Source organism: Lonchura striata, chromosome 3, assembly GCF_050655825.1.
Source record: "Lonchura striata isolate lonStrDom1 chromosome 3, ASM5065582v1, whole genome shotgun sequence".
NCBI lineage: Eukaryota > Metazoa > Chordata > Aves > Passeriformes > Estrildidae > Lonchura > Lonchura striata.
The window spans coordinates 51,045,101-51,061,019 of NC_140705.1; the positions used below are offsets into that span (position 1 = coordinate 51,045,101).

At 36.4% G+C, this 15,919-nt stretch overlaps 1 protein-coding gene across 32 annotated transcripts in view; it reads right to left on the reverse strand.

Moving 5' to 3' along the window:
* The window catches only part of TRDN (triadin), a 228,023-nt gene extending 213,822 nt beyond the window's left edge, over positions 1–14,201 (reverse strand). For 20 of the 32 annotated variants that reach the window (XM_085576505.1, XM_085576511.1, XM_085576503.1 and 17 more), the window contains exon 1: positions 6,743–7,271. In XM_085576505.1, coding sequence (XP_085432631.1) covers positions 6,743–6,764 — 22 coding nt within the window. In that variant the 5' untranslated portion in view covers positions 6,765–7,271. Of the gene's footprint in view, positions 1–6,742; positions 7,293–14,046 lie in introns of those variants that run through there. The other 12 variants (XM_085576515.1, XM_085576513.1, XM_085576507.1 and 9 more) reach the window with 6 other exon arrangements.
* Positions 14,202–15,919: the final 1,718 nt, after the last annotated feature.

Below are 15,919 nucleotides of genomic sequence, written 5' to 3' on the forward strand. Positions count from 1 at the left end.
CAAAATATAATGAGTCTAAAGAATAATGTAGCTACTACAGTGTGCTTTATGATGTTCATCTCATTATGTTTTGCATTTAGAGGAGAGGGACAAAAAAAGTATGAGAGGCTATGAAGAAAAGGACAGAACATGGGACAGAACAAGGTCTGTCAGCAGTGTCCTCTGGTATTTCTGCTACCTGTTGGTGTCACTATCTCTACCATTAGTCAAAGATTTGGTAGCCATGTACTTGCTTCCTAATTCCCAAAATAGACTTTCTTACATAAATCAACTGTGCTATAGGCACATATTAGGAAAAAAAACAGAAACCAAATCTTGCTGGTCCCTTTTGACCACATAGAGCTTAAACACACTCCCACTCAGGAATCTAAAGTCTGAATGGTTTGTTCCAATACACTGAAGCAAGACATACTATATAAAGGTACAGGGATATGACCGAAATATTACATATTTTTAAAAAATGTTTAAAGTTGACAAGAGAACATGATGGTGGGATCATATGGATAAATAAGCACTGCTGGTTGTACACAGCTTTAAGCTAAGTGTCTATATGCAGTGACTTTATATCTTATTTCTTGCTTATCTACTTCATGTACTGTATGACCAGTCCGGTCTGTCAATGTAAAGCAGCAAGGATATAAAGCCTGTCTGTCTCTGCAGCTTCTCTTTGGCCACACCTTTGGTTTGCTTTTAAATCAGTAAAAAATTGTGCTCCTATTTTACACCTCTCTAAAGGCGTTTCAGTATCACTGCTCAACAATCCTCCTTTTTAACACCCACTAAAATGAGGCTGCAGTGGAGGAATATAGGCAGGGAACATATTTGCTGATTCTTTTTAAATCATAAACTAAAGTTTTCTAGAAATGTCATTTTTAAAAATGCCCTTTAAATTAAAAATTAATTTAAGAAAATCCTGTGCTAAGGACCACACTTTCATAGTACTACAATTTTCAATTACTATTTATAGAAATCACACTCATTTAAACAGACAAATGAAAAAAAGTTATGATCAAGCCACTACAGTTGTGAAAAAAGTTAAAGAAATCACTGAATTGTTGGAAATCACTGGCTAAGCAGATGGAGTCAAATTAAGGCAGCCTTTTTCTGAGAGTATAGCCTGTTTGCAAATGTAAAGAATCTATTCCTAATTTCAATTTATTTTACTATTTGAACTCAATTATTATCTTATTTATATCAAGGACTAATAAGTATTTAAAAAAAGTAGGAAATTTCTTCCTTAACCTTTGAATAAATGAATGTTTAAATAAACATTACATGAAAGAAAATGAGCTCTCTCAGTTATATATTCTTACAGGATGCAGTCTCCAAGAACCTAAATTAGAAATAACACCATATTTGTTTAATAAATTATTTAGCTTATCAAGAGATCTTATATTTAAAACTGACTTTTTCTATTTAACCTATTTCTATTATCTAAGTGTGTAAATATAAACAATTTCTAAATTGCTGGGTTTGTACCATTTTAATTGAATGAAAATTTCCATCCTAATGAAGCTTGACAGGAAGCACACTTAAAAATGCAACCATTATCTAGCAAAAAAGAAATGCATCATTTACCATTCTCCAACATTAAAAAAACAACAACAACAAAAAAAGCCCAGTATGAAAAAATTTAGAATCTGGATAAATTACTCCCAAACATAGCTTTTTTTTATTAGACAGATATTTAGGTTATTTTTCTCTCTAAAAGACACAAATTTATTGAGAAGGGCTGTATTTGGTTGCCATATTAGTGTCTTTTGGGTTTAAAGCAATTCACCCTCTACTGCTGTAGTATGGTTCACCTGGTAAAATGAGTAATTTGCACTAGCTCAATCTTTTTAAACAGAGAAGAAACCAGTGATTGTCAGCATCAGAAAGGAAAAAGTTTTTAATTTCAAGCAAATAATCATATTAAATGGATGAGCTGGGTCAAATGGGGTAACTCTGATTTGTTTCTCTCTCCTCAGTATGTCCTGAACTGAATCCAGACCTGTATTATGAAATGTTTTAAAGTAAAACAGTTTCTGCTTTCCAGAACTGAACATTAAAAAGAGAATAAATCTACCTCTTACTCTGTATTTATATTTCAGGCAATGGGTGAAAGTACTCAAAAAATTTCTAGACTAGATTTTTTTTTCAATGTTTAGGTCTCTGAAACTGTAGATTAGGATTTCTGAGAATGTAAGTAGTTGCACAGATTTCATTTTTAGGTCACTGGTAAGTGATTTTCCCAATAACTTGAAAACACTAGCAGGACTTTAAAAACATTTCTCATTATATAAGCAATATTAAAATATGCTCCAGATTCTTAAGATCACATGGTTCTTTGTGATCTTTCAAAAAAAAAGTGAATAAATATTCAGACCTACAGTCCAGCTGTTTGCCCACAGCAGGAGCTAACACAGTTTTAGCCTGTCATGTACTAACTTGATGCATTAGCTTGATTCTCTGGTTTATAGGTTTTCAGTCTTCCTGCTGCCCAGAACTCAACCTCGGGCTCTCTAAGGGGCTACCTAAGGTAATGAATTGCATGTAAGTGCTGCCTTGTACTGACTGAAGGCACATAAATACTGTATGGGCTTTGACTAGCCTTGTCCACAAATTCTTAAACCTAGAAGTGAAGGTAACCAATCTGGCCTGATGCTTGCCTCAACAGGCTATGAGAAAACATTAAGGATGAAGCCAAACCAGCACAGTTGTACAGGCCCACAGTCACAGGGGAATATAATTTTTGAGGAATTTCAGTAAGAATTTGGAGCTTCTGTTCCCCACAATGACTTTTTCACAGGCAGGCATGGGTTTTCTGACTTTGTTTTACTTTGTGTAATTAGGCTGTTGATTTTACCTGGTTGTTCTGAAAAAGAACAGACAGATTCCTTCAAAAAATCATAGCTAAAATTGTTGTGTTTTCTTTACCCTACTGTAATAGGTATACTATCTTATTCCTCATCAACATTGAAAGGCAGAAAAAGAAGACATCTTTTCATTTTGAAAATTTGCTAGGTGTAAATAGATTTGATATAAACATCCTACCTCCAAGCATAAACAGCTGTGAGAAAGGAGGGTAAGAAACACCTCGTATGCCTTTAGCCATCAAAATGAATCATCTAATCCAAGTTATTCATCCAGGTCCCTGTTGCAGTCAGCACAACTGGCACGTCTAAGTAGCAACTCATGAATTACCATGAGAAGTAGCTATCTGTCTCTTGCTTCTAGTGTGCCTTCATTAAACATTTTGCCAATTGAATACCTCTTTTAGCTTCTGACCATCACACTCATGAAATAATTGGGATTTTATCCTCTGGCTCTTGTATGTTATTTCTCATACATTAGTAGTTTCATGTCTGTTAATCTTCAAGCATAAACATCTTTTTGCCTTTTGAAATGATTTACACCTTAAAACTTTTCATAGTTATCCAATAGCCTGAGAAAAGGGCTGAAATGCAGAAGCTAATTTTGATTTTGTCACTGACAAGCTGTGTGTAGCCTTGGGGCTAGCCTGTCTCCTTGCAGCCTGCTCCCAGACAGAGGAAATATGTAGTTGCACAGCTCTCAGCAGCAAAATAAGGACCAAACTGTGACTCACTGTCACATTTCTATTTGACTCCTGCTTCTCTCTTGCTCCACTGGGGAAATAAGTTGTGGCAGACAAACAGCTGGCACAGAAACCTTGTCTTTCTCCTCTCCTCACCTTCCTGGATTAGATCAGTGCACAGTCTCCAGAGCATTGCAGCAAGCAGAGCTGAGCCTCTGTTCATTCTTCCCTGAGTGGGAGGATAAAGTGTCAGGGGATGCCCATCAACCTTGCACTGTGACCTGCAGGAGATTGGACTAGAAGGGACCAGCTATAGGGCTGGTGCTGGAGCTGCTGTGCACATACAGATTAAGCTGTACATTGGCAGAAGCCATTTCTCAGCAGTGTCAGCCTTTTTCTGTTCGTGTTTCAGTGGTGGCAGCTCCAGCTACATCTGCCACTGAGTCCAGTGTTCCTGTGTTCATAGAGACAGTGGAGTAATGTAGTTTGAGGCTTTTTAGACAAAGTCTTAAGTGGAGCGCAGAAAATATCCTGGCTGCTACAAGAATACTCAGTAACTGCTTAAATGTAATAGTAACAAGAGCAATAATTAATATTCATTGTAATAATATGACTAATACTAATATTAATATTAGATCCTGAGAGTATAGCAAAGAGTACTTAGTCTCTGTATGTTTTTTTATACAAGTTTAAGGACTTCCACTTTTTAATAGTACATTTCTGTGATTGCAATGACATGTAATACGAGAATGCTGAAGATAATCCTTTGGAATCTTCTCCTTAATACTTGACAGCTAGAGACATAGGTCCTGCCAGCTTTCTAAGGACATTTATGAATTGCTGTCTTCAGGGATCTCATTTTGTCTTTCAAGTGTACATCTCACCAATATTTCCACAACTAACAATTTGTAACTGTGTAAAAGAATAAGTAGCAAATGTGGTTTTTGGTACAAGTAGACACTGCAGGGTAATTGCTTATTTGCTACATATTTAAATGAATTAATCTGACAGTCATTATCATTCTGTTGACCTGAAAGAGCTCCCCATTGCTTCTCTTCATCTCCTGTTGTCCTGACACAGGCTGGCAGAAGGAGAGCTCTGAGATGTGCACCAGCACACCCTGCCAGGCCTGGGCCATCTCTCTAAACCAGCAACCACCCTGCCCATGGCAGTGCCTGCAGTGCTGTTGTGCCCTGATCTCTGATGTGTCAGCATGGTACCCCAAAAGGCAAGGAGCCCAAGTGTCTGGCTTAGTGACTGACAGTGGAAAAAAAAGTTATAAATACCTATTGCAAGGAGCAAGTGGTTTAGTCCTAGCAAAGTCATGATGAGCCCAGCAAATCATGGGCTGGAAGGTGGGATGGAAAACAAAATAAATTGTGTGAAGTAATAGGTAGTTGAATACTTTTTTGTTTATCCAAACTATATGTTGCTGAAGTTTATATCTAAACTTTCAGACTGTGAGTGCCAGTACTAGCCCCAGAGGAAAACAAACTGCAGTGAAATATTAGCTCCAGGCTGAATTCTTACTTTTTGCCATAAATAAAATTTTCATCTTGTGGATACAGTGTTTAAAAATCAGTCAATCACTACAAGTGCATTCCAAGTACATGAGAACAAAATGAAACTAAGCCCAACATAACTAAACTAAACTAATTATATAGTTTATTTCTCTGTCATGTGGAAGATCAGCTTATTGGGGAGCTGATGCCTCTTATCATCTAAGTCTATGCTTTGTACAAAAAGCCCCGCAGAAGACACACACTGTTACAGCTGTAAAAACACTCCTGTAAAAACACTATACAAACAAAATAAAAACATTTTCAGACTGATTTCTTTCACTCTATGGCATTTGATTTAATTCTAGAATCTTTAATTTTCTTACTTTAATAAGGTAAATGACTGGAAAGTCAAACTGGTTGGAAAGTCTTATATTTTTTTGCCATTAATTTTGGATCAAAAATCTCACCAATTTGGTTATTTCACAGAGTTGCCTCAAAACAGAAAATAACCAGTGTTTCCAACAAACTTAATTAAGAATATCTGAATAAACCTGTGTTAGTATTTGGGTTACAGCTGTCAGGCTGAGCCACCTGTTTTGGCAGTATTTGCAGCCAGAAGTAAATCATAGATCAGTCCAACTGCTGATTAAAAAATCCCATTGCCTCCCTGATGTGGCTAACCAGACATCAAGCAAGGATTGTGCTACTTGACACAGTCCTAACATCAGCCCTTAAGAAGGAAAAGGATCACCTTCTAATAGCCCTTAATGCAGATCCTCTTACAAGTATGAACAATAAAAAATGGAAGATGAAAACTACGTCTTTATGCACTGAAAAACCACATAACCTTGAGAGAAAGAATAAAGTAATTCTCATAAGATTTTTTAAAAAGCATTTCTTTGTATTTTTGTCATTATTAAATATTTGTCATTATTAAATTTGGATAAACACTGCAAAAAAAAAATTGGAGTGAAATTCAACTAAAATATTCAGTATTAAACATGGTTGCATTTTAAATATATCCTCCCCTCTGACTTCAGCTAATAAAATAGTATTATGCATCTAAAATGCTATTTAAATATGAATGTCAGGAAATACTAAAGTACATGAAACATTCACATTTTAGAATATGTATTTATTGGTTAACACAATTGCCTTTCATTTGTGCAGGCTGACATCTGGCATATTTATTTCAGCACAATTTTCACTGACTCCCTTAGAAGTTTACCTAAATAAGGATAACAAAGGGGGTTTTTACCTTTTACCCTTCAGTAACTTAATGTTGAGTTCAAAAATACTCTGTGTTCCCTATAGAAAAATCAGGGCCAACAAATGCAGCTATTCTGACTCTGGTAAATCTCTGATTATAAGGAACTACCAAAACTTTTTCTGAGCAAAGACTTAGAATAGAACACCCTGAACTTCAGGCATTCCCTGTTTGTATCACTCTAATGGAGCTGCCTAAATAACGGTGTTCTGCAAATGAAACTAAGGTTATTTTTAGAGGTGTACATAGAGCTTGCTTCAGTAACTGGTAAAAACTAAGCCTACAGGAGTATAAAAGCAAAAAAGAAAAAAAAAAAGGAATCCTGGAGTGAAAATATTTACTAAGAACAACAAATAATTTTGACATGCCAGTTCAATTATACCTTTAAAGCACATATCATTTTTGGTTTATTATATTTGAAAAGAGTTACTGTACCTTCTGCTGTTATCTCGGCCATGATGACGGTAAGAGGTACTCTGTTTAAAAGGTCAAGATTTACTGTGGCAGCTTAGATAGTACTTCTGGGTTGCTGACTCTCGCAGGAGTTGCAGAATGAGAAGGAGGGAGGTCCTCTGCTTTTCCTAATTGTGTTCCTTCTTCTTTTATGCACCCTGAAATGCCTATTTCCTCTGCAGACCTGGTCTCCTAGAACAATCCAAGGCCTTCCAGAGGCAACACTTAAAGCTCAGTCTAAAGTATCAGCTTCTAACAAAAATAGCCATGCGTCAGAGTGAACCTTCAGCACGTTTTTCTAATATCCTCGGAACCATGCACATCACAAATAAAATGTAAAAATTCACAGCTCTAAACAGGACAGGAATGCATAGAGAGGAAATAAAAATCAAAAGAACTGGGAAAGTACTGTTCAATGCTCCTACAGCCTTGCTAGCATTATTGCAGTTCTTTGGGGTGTATGTCAGGAAACATGAAATATAGAGTTCAAAGTAACCTTATCCATCCTAGTACAACTTTATTCTTAGCACACTCAGTGCTTAGCACATTCTTCCTGGCCTTATATGGCTTAGGGAGGGTCCTATGAAGCTCACAACTGACTAAGGGGGAGGGTAAATTTAGGTGATTTTCTCCACTTCAACTCTTATTGCAATTCAGAACCAATTAAGACACCAATTTAAACCAATAAAATTGGCTTGGATTATTTTTTTTGGTCCTTTTCTGATTTGCTGCAATTATCACTTATACCTGTTAAGTTCATCTAAGTATTAGAGAACACTGCTAAAAATTTTAATAATAATATTTTATATAGACTAGATACATGAAGGCAATATGCAAAATATTAACTAGACCAGATTTGTTTTTCTGGGTCTCATTCATGGAAATATTTAAGTAGCTCAAACATTCTAGGATTTTTAAAAAGATTTTATAAAACTGAAAACAAGTAGATTCTTAAAAACATTTAGAGAAAGTAAAATATTAACAATTCAAATAAGCATAATTATTTTAAAACCTGAGCAATCTTTTCCTTTTACTGCTTGCAATTTCACAGCTGTAGAATTATATATGTGGTCAACAGCTTGAAAATGAAATTAGCAGAAAAGTGCCCTCAAGCCAGCATACCTTTACGGAAATGTCATCGTCACATGAAACCAGAAACCATCTTAAACAGCTCTTGCTAGCGAACCTATAGTCACCTTGTCTCTGCTACACTTCTCATCTTTCCCCCAGGAGATATAGGCACCTGGCTCTGTGGCAAAGTGTGGGGAAAGGAATCTATTTATCCAATGCACAAGATGGAGAAGCAAAGGTTCATTGAACAGCAAAATAACACCAGGTTTTTCCTCTTCCCTCTGCTCTTAACACACTTCATACCTGACACCTGTCTGAAGATGGAAGCTTTATCTAGCCAAAGCTTGCAATCAGTGCTTGAGCCTCCTTCTTCTTTAGGTCTACTGACCAGATGTTTTGCACTGACAAGTTTTGATTAATTGATGCTAAGTACTCTGTGTTTTTCTGATCATCCCTCTAACCCTCTGTTTGCTCCTTTAGCTCGTTCTTCAGCAGATCCTCCTCACTAAGACTGATAAAGAGATTTTATGTAAAACCTTATTTTTTCAAAATGCTCTTTCATGAGTACCAGAACGGTCTGAGGACTCACATTCACATATCAACAAAACAGTTGCCCCTTAAAGGTCAGTGGTTAGAAAAGGATGATATTAAAGCAAATCCCTTGTTCTTCTTAGTTATATCTCCTCTGCTGAAGCAATTCCATTTTATATGAACAGTAAAATATTTGGGGTCACCTATGTTTTGACAGCTTTACTACTTGCTTGAGATGTGAGATAGATCATCTGAAGCACAGAGCTAATCAATTCTGAGAAGTCAGATTTGTATTTCTATTAAAATTGAATAAACTAGTAAAGTCTTCATTATGGAATGTGGGGGAAAGATAAATGGGGAAAAATTAATGTCTGAGTCTTTTGTTGTTTTATGTAGCAAGATCCCAAGATTGTGGACTATATCCAGACATAGGTGTTTGTATAACTATATGATTGCCTGTCCCTTACCATTTTACATTTCAGCTCCTATCACCTGCCCTCCTTCCGCCATGCCTTACTCCCTCGTTACTATTTATGCTTACCCTCAGTCATAGGCTGTTATTCTGAAATCGAAATATAAGGGCAGGAGAAGTGAGAGAATCCAATTTGAAACCAATTTTCCACAACGTCAGCCCAGTGGCCAAAAAGAGAAGTGGTTGGTACCCTCTGCATCCCTTGTATGCACAAAATATTCATTCTGGGAAGAAGGTTAAAGATTACATGTGCACCAATATCTTACATATATAAATGTGGCTTTAAGCAACTGTATTGGAAGTTACACAGTTGCTCGCTTTAAGGAGGAAAAAGTCAAGGGATCTGTGTGTCATATTTACTATAGATAATCACCTTTGTGGAAATACACAGAACTAAAAATAAACAAGTTATATGTATGTGCATATATGTTCAACCTGAAAATAAAACATTGCTAACTGGAAATTATAAAGAATGTCACATTTATTCTTTAGAAGTCTAAGCAACCAAAAATCTGAAAATTTTTTAGGGCAAGTTTGAAGTTTTTTTTCAAAATCTAAACTTTAGCTCCTGATTTGATTTAAGAGTTTCTCTTAAACTAATCTGTGAAACTCACAGTATGCAGAAACGGCAAAATTTATACAAATCTTCATGCAATAAAGTAAACATATTTTCCTGACCTAGTTTATATGTTGAAAAATTCATTTTAGTGGAAACCTTTTCTGTTAACCTGACCAGAATTATTCTTTTGTAAGATGTCCTTTATCTCTCCTTGCTCCTCAAACAACATGGAGACTGAAAAATCTAAAACTACTTTGGTTCTTGTGATATCTAAACCTGACACAAAGAGGTTTCCCATAATTTCTTCTGATTATGATTTGGGCACAATGAGAAAACGCTCCTGCCTCAAGTTAGCAATAGATGTTCTGCTCGTACTCACAGGGTAAATGAACTGTCCTGAGATCAGTTCTCACATTCAGTGGTGGAAAGGGAGGGAGGGAAGTGTAGAAACAGCTACACCCTCACACCAGATTCCTCAGATACACATGTCTGTGTTAGATAAAATAAAATGACAGTTCCCTTTTCTCTGTAGTTGCCTGGATAGGGAAAAAAATAACAAAACTAGGAAGAGGGGAGAAGGATATACTATATGCTGCTACTAATGTCTGTATGTAACCATGTTCCCTGATGTCAGATAATGCATATTTACTTAGGGCTCTAACTGATGGAACAAAGTAAACCAATTATTTGAGCAATTTTTTTAGGAAAATGACAGAGGTTGACTATTTGTCAGATTCTAATGCAAACTCCTGCTTATTAGTGAAAAGTTTGGTTGTTCATATAATCAAAGTAGGAATATACAAATACATTTTAAGCTCATTTTTGGGTTGTCTTGATGATATTATCAGAAGGGAATTAGGAGAGACAACAGTTCACATGAAATTATGAGGTAAAGAGAGGAGAGACTTTGATACTGATATAAGAAAATATTGGAGGAATTGAGTATAACAGTCATTCAACAAGAAAATGCAGGAAAATATTTGAGTTGTCAGCTAACATGTTACTGATGAATTCTCAGAGTTTAGTCCTACTGAGAATCAAACTATTAATATGAAAAGAGATCTGTATCCCATTGCACGCTGAGCAGCACAGCTGGGTCAAAGAAAGGAAACTTTAACTCTGATACACTCAATGATATCCCAGGATCAGATGGGGTAAGTTTTTATCAGAAACACCCAGCAGTTGACTGATAAGAACTAAATATAGGCTGAAAGTATAATGCCAAGGAGAGGGTAAATGCTACTGAATCTAATGAGTAACAAAGACATAAGCAGAAGCAAATATAGGATTAGAGTGATGTCTGCCAACTGAGCTTTGATGTTCATATGAAGCTTGTTTCCTCTGAAACAGACTTTTCCTTTTGATGCTTTATTTTTGTTTAGGAATACTGTTACTTCTAGATGAGATTTTCATTCAGCCCCACTGGTAATACCGCATTTTCCAGTATGGATAGGAGCACACATTCTGGTGTCTTTGAAGTCTTGATCAGTCAAAGATATAGCTGTGACTTTCTATGGACCACTAGAGAACTCTCAAGTAATTTTTATCATGTGTGATTGATGTTTCATAACAAATGTTTGCAAGATTTTTGGAATCAATATGACAAAAATACAAACATATTCTGGATATTCTGAAGCACACACAAAATACAAAACAAAGCAAGACCTTGGTATCACATCTAATCTAGGTTAAATTTTGGCATATATATGTTGGTCTCAAAAATCAATTTGCACCATTTTTCAGAGAATTGCATACATAGAACCTTTAAACAAGTTTTTATTTAATATGTAGGAGACAATAGGTTGAAGTCCATAGTAGATCCTTTAATGTGAACTACTGATGGACAGATAAGGAGCTCTGTCACTGGAGACTGACTGATCTGAATGCAAGTCAGCCTCTGCTCAGGGACAGCTGACAAGAACACTGGAGTCACATCACCTTGGCACTCTGAGCTCATTAAAGGACACTTCCAAAGCTATATGGTAGAAACACAGCAGGTACAAAAGAAAATATCTGTGATACTGACTATTCTGCTGACATATGGATGATATCCCTATTAGCCATTACACTGCAAAACTGCTGAAGTAGCTTCAGTCAAGATGTGTGAATAATGAACATTTTCTAACATCCAAAAAGGACAACTGATTATAAAACTACTTCCAGGAAGCAAGAATATTCTACTTAGTCTTCTTGCAAGCTGCCCAAGTAGGCAGTCTATGGCAGGAAATCAGACTAAAGCAGCCCCCTAGCTTAGAAGAGTTGGGCGTTTTCAGTGTACTCTGCTTTAACTATAAAAATTATATTACTATATAATAAAAATGATATTATATTACTATATCACTTATATAACATATTACTATAAGCTAGGTTCAGGGAGGGCATTTGTTGCAGCATGTCAAGGTAGACTGCATTTGGGTGACCTTTAGCTGCTCCGTGTAACATGCTTTTCCTTTGATTACTCTATTCTTAATGAGTATTGTTTCATTAGCACCTGTGGCTTTACTTTCACATCTAGAAAATCACACAGAAGCTGTTTCACAGAAAAGTTCTATGACACTGAGAAAGAAATATCTGGAGCTGACCCTTTTTAAGAAACAATTGAAAAAAGGACACTATTATAGTCTTTTTCTTCAGGACAATCTCTATCCAAACTTGACCATGGACAGAACATAAAAAGTTGCCAAATTATTATTGGAGATGAGGATTGGCTCTGACACAACATGAATTACTGCTGTCAAGTACTGATTGAGAACTGTTCAAATATACCAAAGTATTTGGTCTTGGGTCAAAGAAAAGCAAGGGGACTTCACATGACTTTCCTTGAGAACAGGAATTTTCTGAAAAAAATTCACTGACTTTCAAAAAAAATTATTTGAAACCAAGTTTTTATGTTGAAAGAACTAGACTCAGAAATATATCACACAGAAATACCTAGACAAAGAGCAAAATTGCTCCTGAACTTCAAATTTCAAACCCAGCTCCAAATTCCCAGTAATACATTTTAAATTTGTTTTCACATCTTATACTTATGAAATGTTTCAGTAGAAATCTGCATTTAGTGTTTTTTTTCCAGCTATGACCATAGTCACGCATGTTGCCAAAAATAGACGGAGAGAAAGAAAATTTTGAATAAAAGTCTGATGTGACAAGACAAAGACAGATAAATGTTTTCATGCCAAGTCTTGAGGAAAAAGACATGGAGTAAAACTAAGTATCAAATAGCTTCAGTAATTTTGGGAAGCTTTAAACTATCTGCTCAGGCTGACCTTCACAACCAAGGGGAAATCTCATCTTCCTTTCCATTTAATAGTGTATTCTTCTGCTTGATATGGTACATTATGTACATTATGATCTTAGACACTCAGGCTAGACTGGACCTCCCCTAGTCACATTGCTAAAATATTTGCTTTCTAAATAAACCCAGTCAAAGTGTCAGGAGGTCTATCTGGATTTTGGCACTTTTGTACTTTTCTGAGAGCTGACACTCAGTATCTATGCACAGTGAATTAGAAGCTGTTTTAAAGCACTTATTTTTCCCTGGACATTACTGTGTGCAATACAGCTGCAGGTCTAAGAGTGGTTTTGCCAAGAGTTTTTGTATCCCGTGTTTTGTGTTTGTTTGGGTTTTTTGTATGTCAGGTTTTTCTGCTATTCCCAGGTCCCTGTTTGCCCAGAGACATCAGAACCTGCTTGAGTTATGCATTTCAACAGATAGGATAGATATCAGTTCCTGGCAGTGGATAAATAATTTTCTAACGAAATAAAAATCATGCAGATGAAATAACTCTATGTGCCACAGTCATCCATCCGGCAGTACAGGAACATATGATGCAAAATGCTGAAGAAGAAATTGAATATGTTTTTTGTCATCAATATACAGAGAGACAGACAGAGAACAAATGAGAAAAATATAAAGCAGACAAAGTATTTCAGCAATTACTATCTCTAAGAAAAAAATTACATTAAAGAAACCAGATTTATAAAAAAGTTTGTTTCGACAACAGCCATAATTTTTCTTTCTAATTCCGCTTTCTTTCTCCTACATTCTCATCACAGTCTTGAAGAGATCAAAGCTGGAATTGCAGATGAAGAACCCACTTTATTATTATTACTATTATTATTATTATTATTATCATCATCACTATTTAAAAAGAAAATCTAATCTGTGAGCTTTTTCATTAGGCAATTTAGCTTCTTTACAGAGTAGAAGTGGAAGACATGAATTAGTAAATTCAACCTTGTCAGTGCTGACAGCTGTAACTGCACTGAAAAAAGTATGTCTAAAAATTAAAAGATCTTTTAAAAGGAAAAATAATTTTGAACATTGATGTCTTTACAACTCATCAGAGCACATATATATTAATTTTCCTTCAATAATACACCACCATTTGTCATTGTCAATCAATTTATATTCCTGCCCAAGCTCCAACACATGTCCATAGTCAACTTCCTAAGGCAAACCGAAAAGAATAGTTATCTGCAAAGCATTTACTGAAAAGAATTGCTAGGTCTTTCTTTCTCCTCTCCAGTCACCCTGAAAGAGCAGAACACAAATGGACCAAATGTGGAAGACTATAATTATCATTAAAGGACTGTTACAACATTTCTCTTTCCAAATTCCCAGTTTAAATGAAAAAAAAAAAAAATTATTACCCCAGAGGCACAAAGTAGAAGATCCTCAGCTGCGTTCCCAGAAGTCAGAAGGCAAGGCAAGGGCACTGGGGACTTTTGGAAGGTCCCGGCTGCATTCCCAGGGCCTGAGGGAAGCATGCAGCGCTGGTGCAGCGGCACCAAGCGCGGCTGCCAAGGAGCTGTTGGCAGCTGCTCCCTGCGGGTGAAGCAGCCGCGCAGCCAGGGCAGCGCGTCCAGCCCTTGTGCAATCCAGACTGGGACACAAATGTTTTATGGAAGATCTGGCTCCAGTATAAGGGCTTGTGCTTGAGATCATTTTGTGGGTCTTGGAAGTAATTATAACAATACTTGTGGTGTTTTATATTCATAGGCAGTCTGTGGAGTGGAATTTGTCTAAAATCCTGTTTTATATGCCTTTTACCTTAAAGATTTTTCTCTCTGGTCACCTCTGCTTCTTCTGCTTTCCTCAGCTACCTGGGAAGTTCAGGGTTTTGCACAAATTCATGTCAGGAAAAAGGTTTTGTGAAGAAAATGTAGCTTGCATATTTGGATTCTGCTTCACCTAATAAATGTTACCTTATGATTAACAAGGAAAAACCACATTTCTTGTTACAGTGGTACAGACAATTGAGAAAGGGGTTTTAGTTTTGCTGGTTTGTGGTTTTGTGCATTTTTTTCCTTAAGAGAGGGAAAGTAGTTAGGCTTGTAGTCAATCTTTGAGGAAAGCAGATATAACAATACTTCTATTTTCCACATTTTCAGAGTAAAAACATAAAATGTTGTTTGTTCTACAAAAAGGAACCAGAGCATGACAGGTGAATGGGGCAAACCTTTGGTTTGGTTGCAGAAATAACAAAGGCCACACAACATCAGATACACAAACACAGGACTGAAAGTACAATCCACCAGCATATGCATTTTGAACAATCAACCAGAACATACACTTTTCACACATCACCACATTGGAGCTACTGTTCAAAATCATGTTTGTGACCCATAAACTGCAAAGAGGTGCCTCTGACAGAAATGTGGGTGTTAGCCCAACAATACTGGGAAGGTTATGCAGAGTCAGAAAATTGCAAGTAGTGAGTTTTTAATGCCACAAGCAGAGTTATGGTCCCAGTTCCCCTATGTTATCTGAGTTGACAAACCTGCTCTGTAAATAATGCCATCCCACTTCCTTTACAGCAATTGTCAAATGAGTCCTTCTTACCCCCATTCTCCCCACCAGTAAATTTTGGTTTTAGTTAAAAGAACCCCAACTTTTCATTTGTCACAATAGTGCCCTTACAGCAACAGGCAAACACTTCTGGCAGAATAAATCCTAATGGTCTTTTTAAACCACTCTGAGCAATATTTCCAGGTTTCCACTCCATACTAACACCAGTGGACTGGGACAGAAATTTACTCTTGCTCTTTTCCTCCTGAAAGATTGACATCAGTGCATAACAGAAAGAGAAAAAAAAAAAATCTTTTACATTGTCTGATTATGCAATGTCTATCAACCCTTTTATTGGAGTCAAAAACTGTGGAGGATCAAGCACTTAAAGCTGAAGTAAATTCATGTCTTGGACAGTCTGGGTGTTTTTTGAGGGGTTAATTTAAACACACCTGTCACTCTTAAGAGCAAGGCAGTTATATTATATTAATATTCTGCTGAATTATTTAAAAGATATGACTAATGCTTCGTGTACCATAAGACTGTTATCTGCAAAAATAGCATCTGTGTCAGTCATTGCTGAGCAGTTAGGATTTCGTCACCAGAATTTATCAGTGTTTCTGAGTCCTTAGTGGGAAGGATTCTACCAGGTTACCAGTTCTCCTTCACCTTCAGGTGTAAAACCCAACCCACAGGCTCTTCCACATTGCCTGCTTTAGTCAGGGATGAATAAGA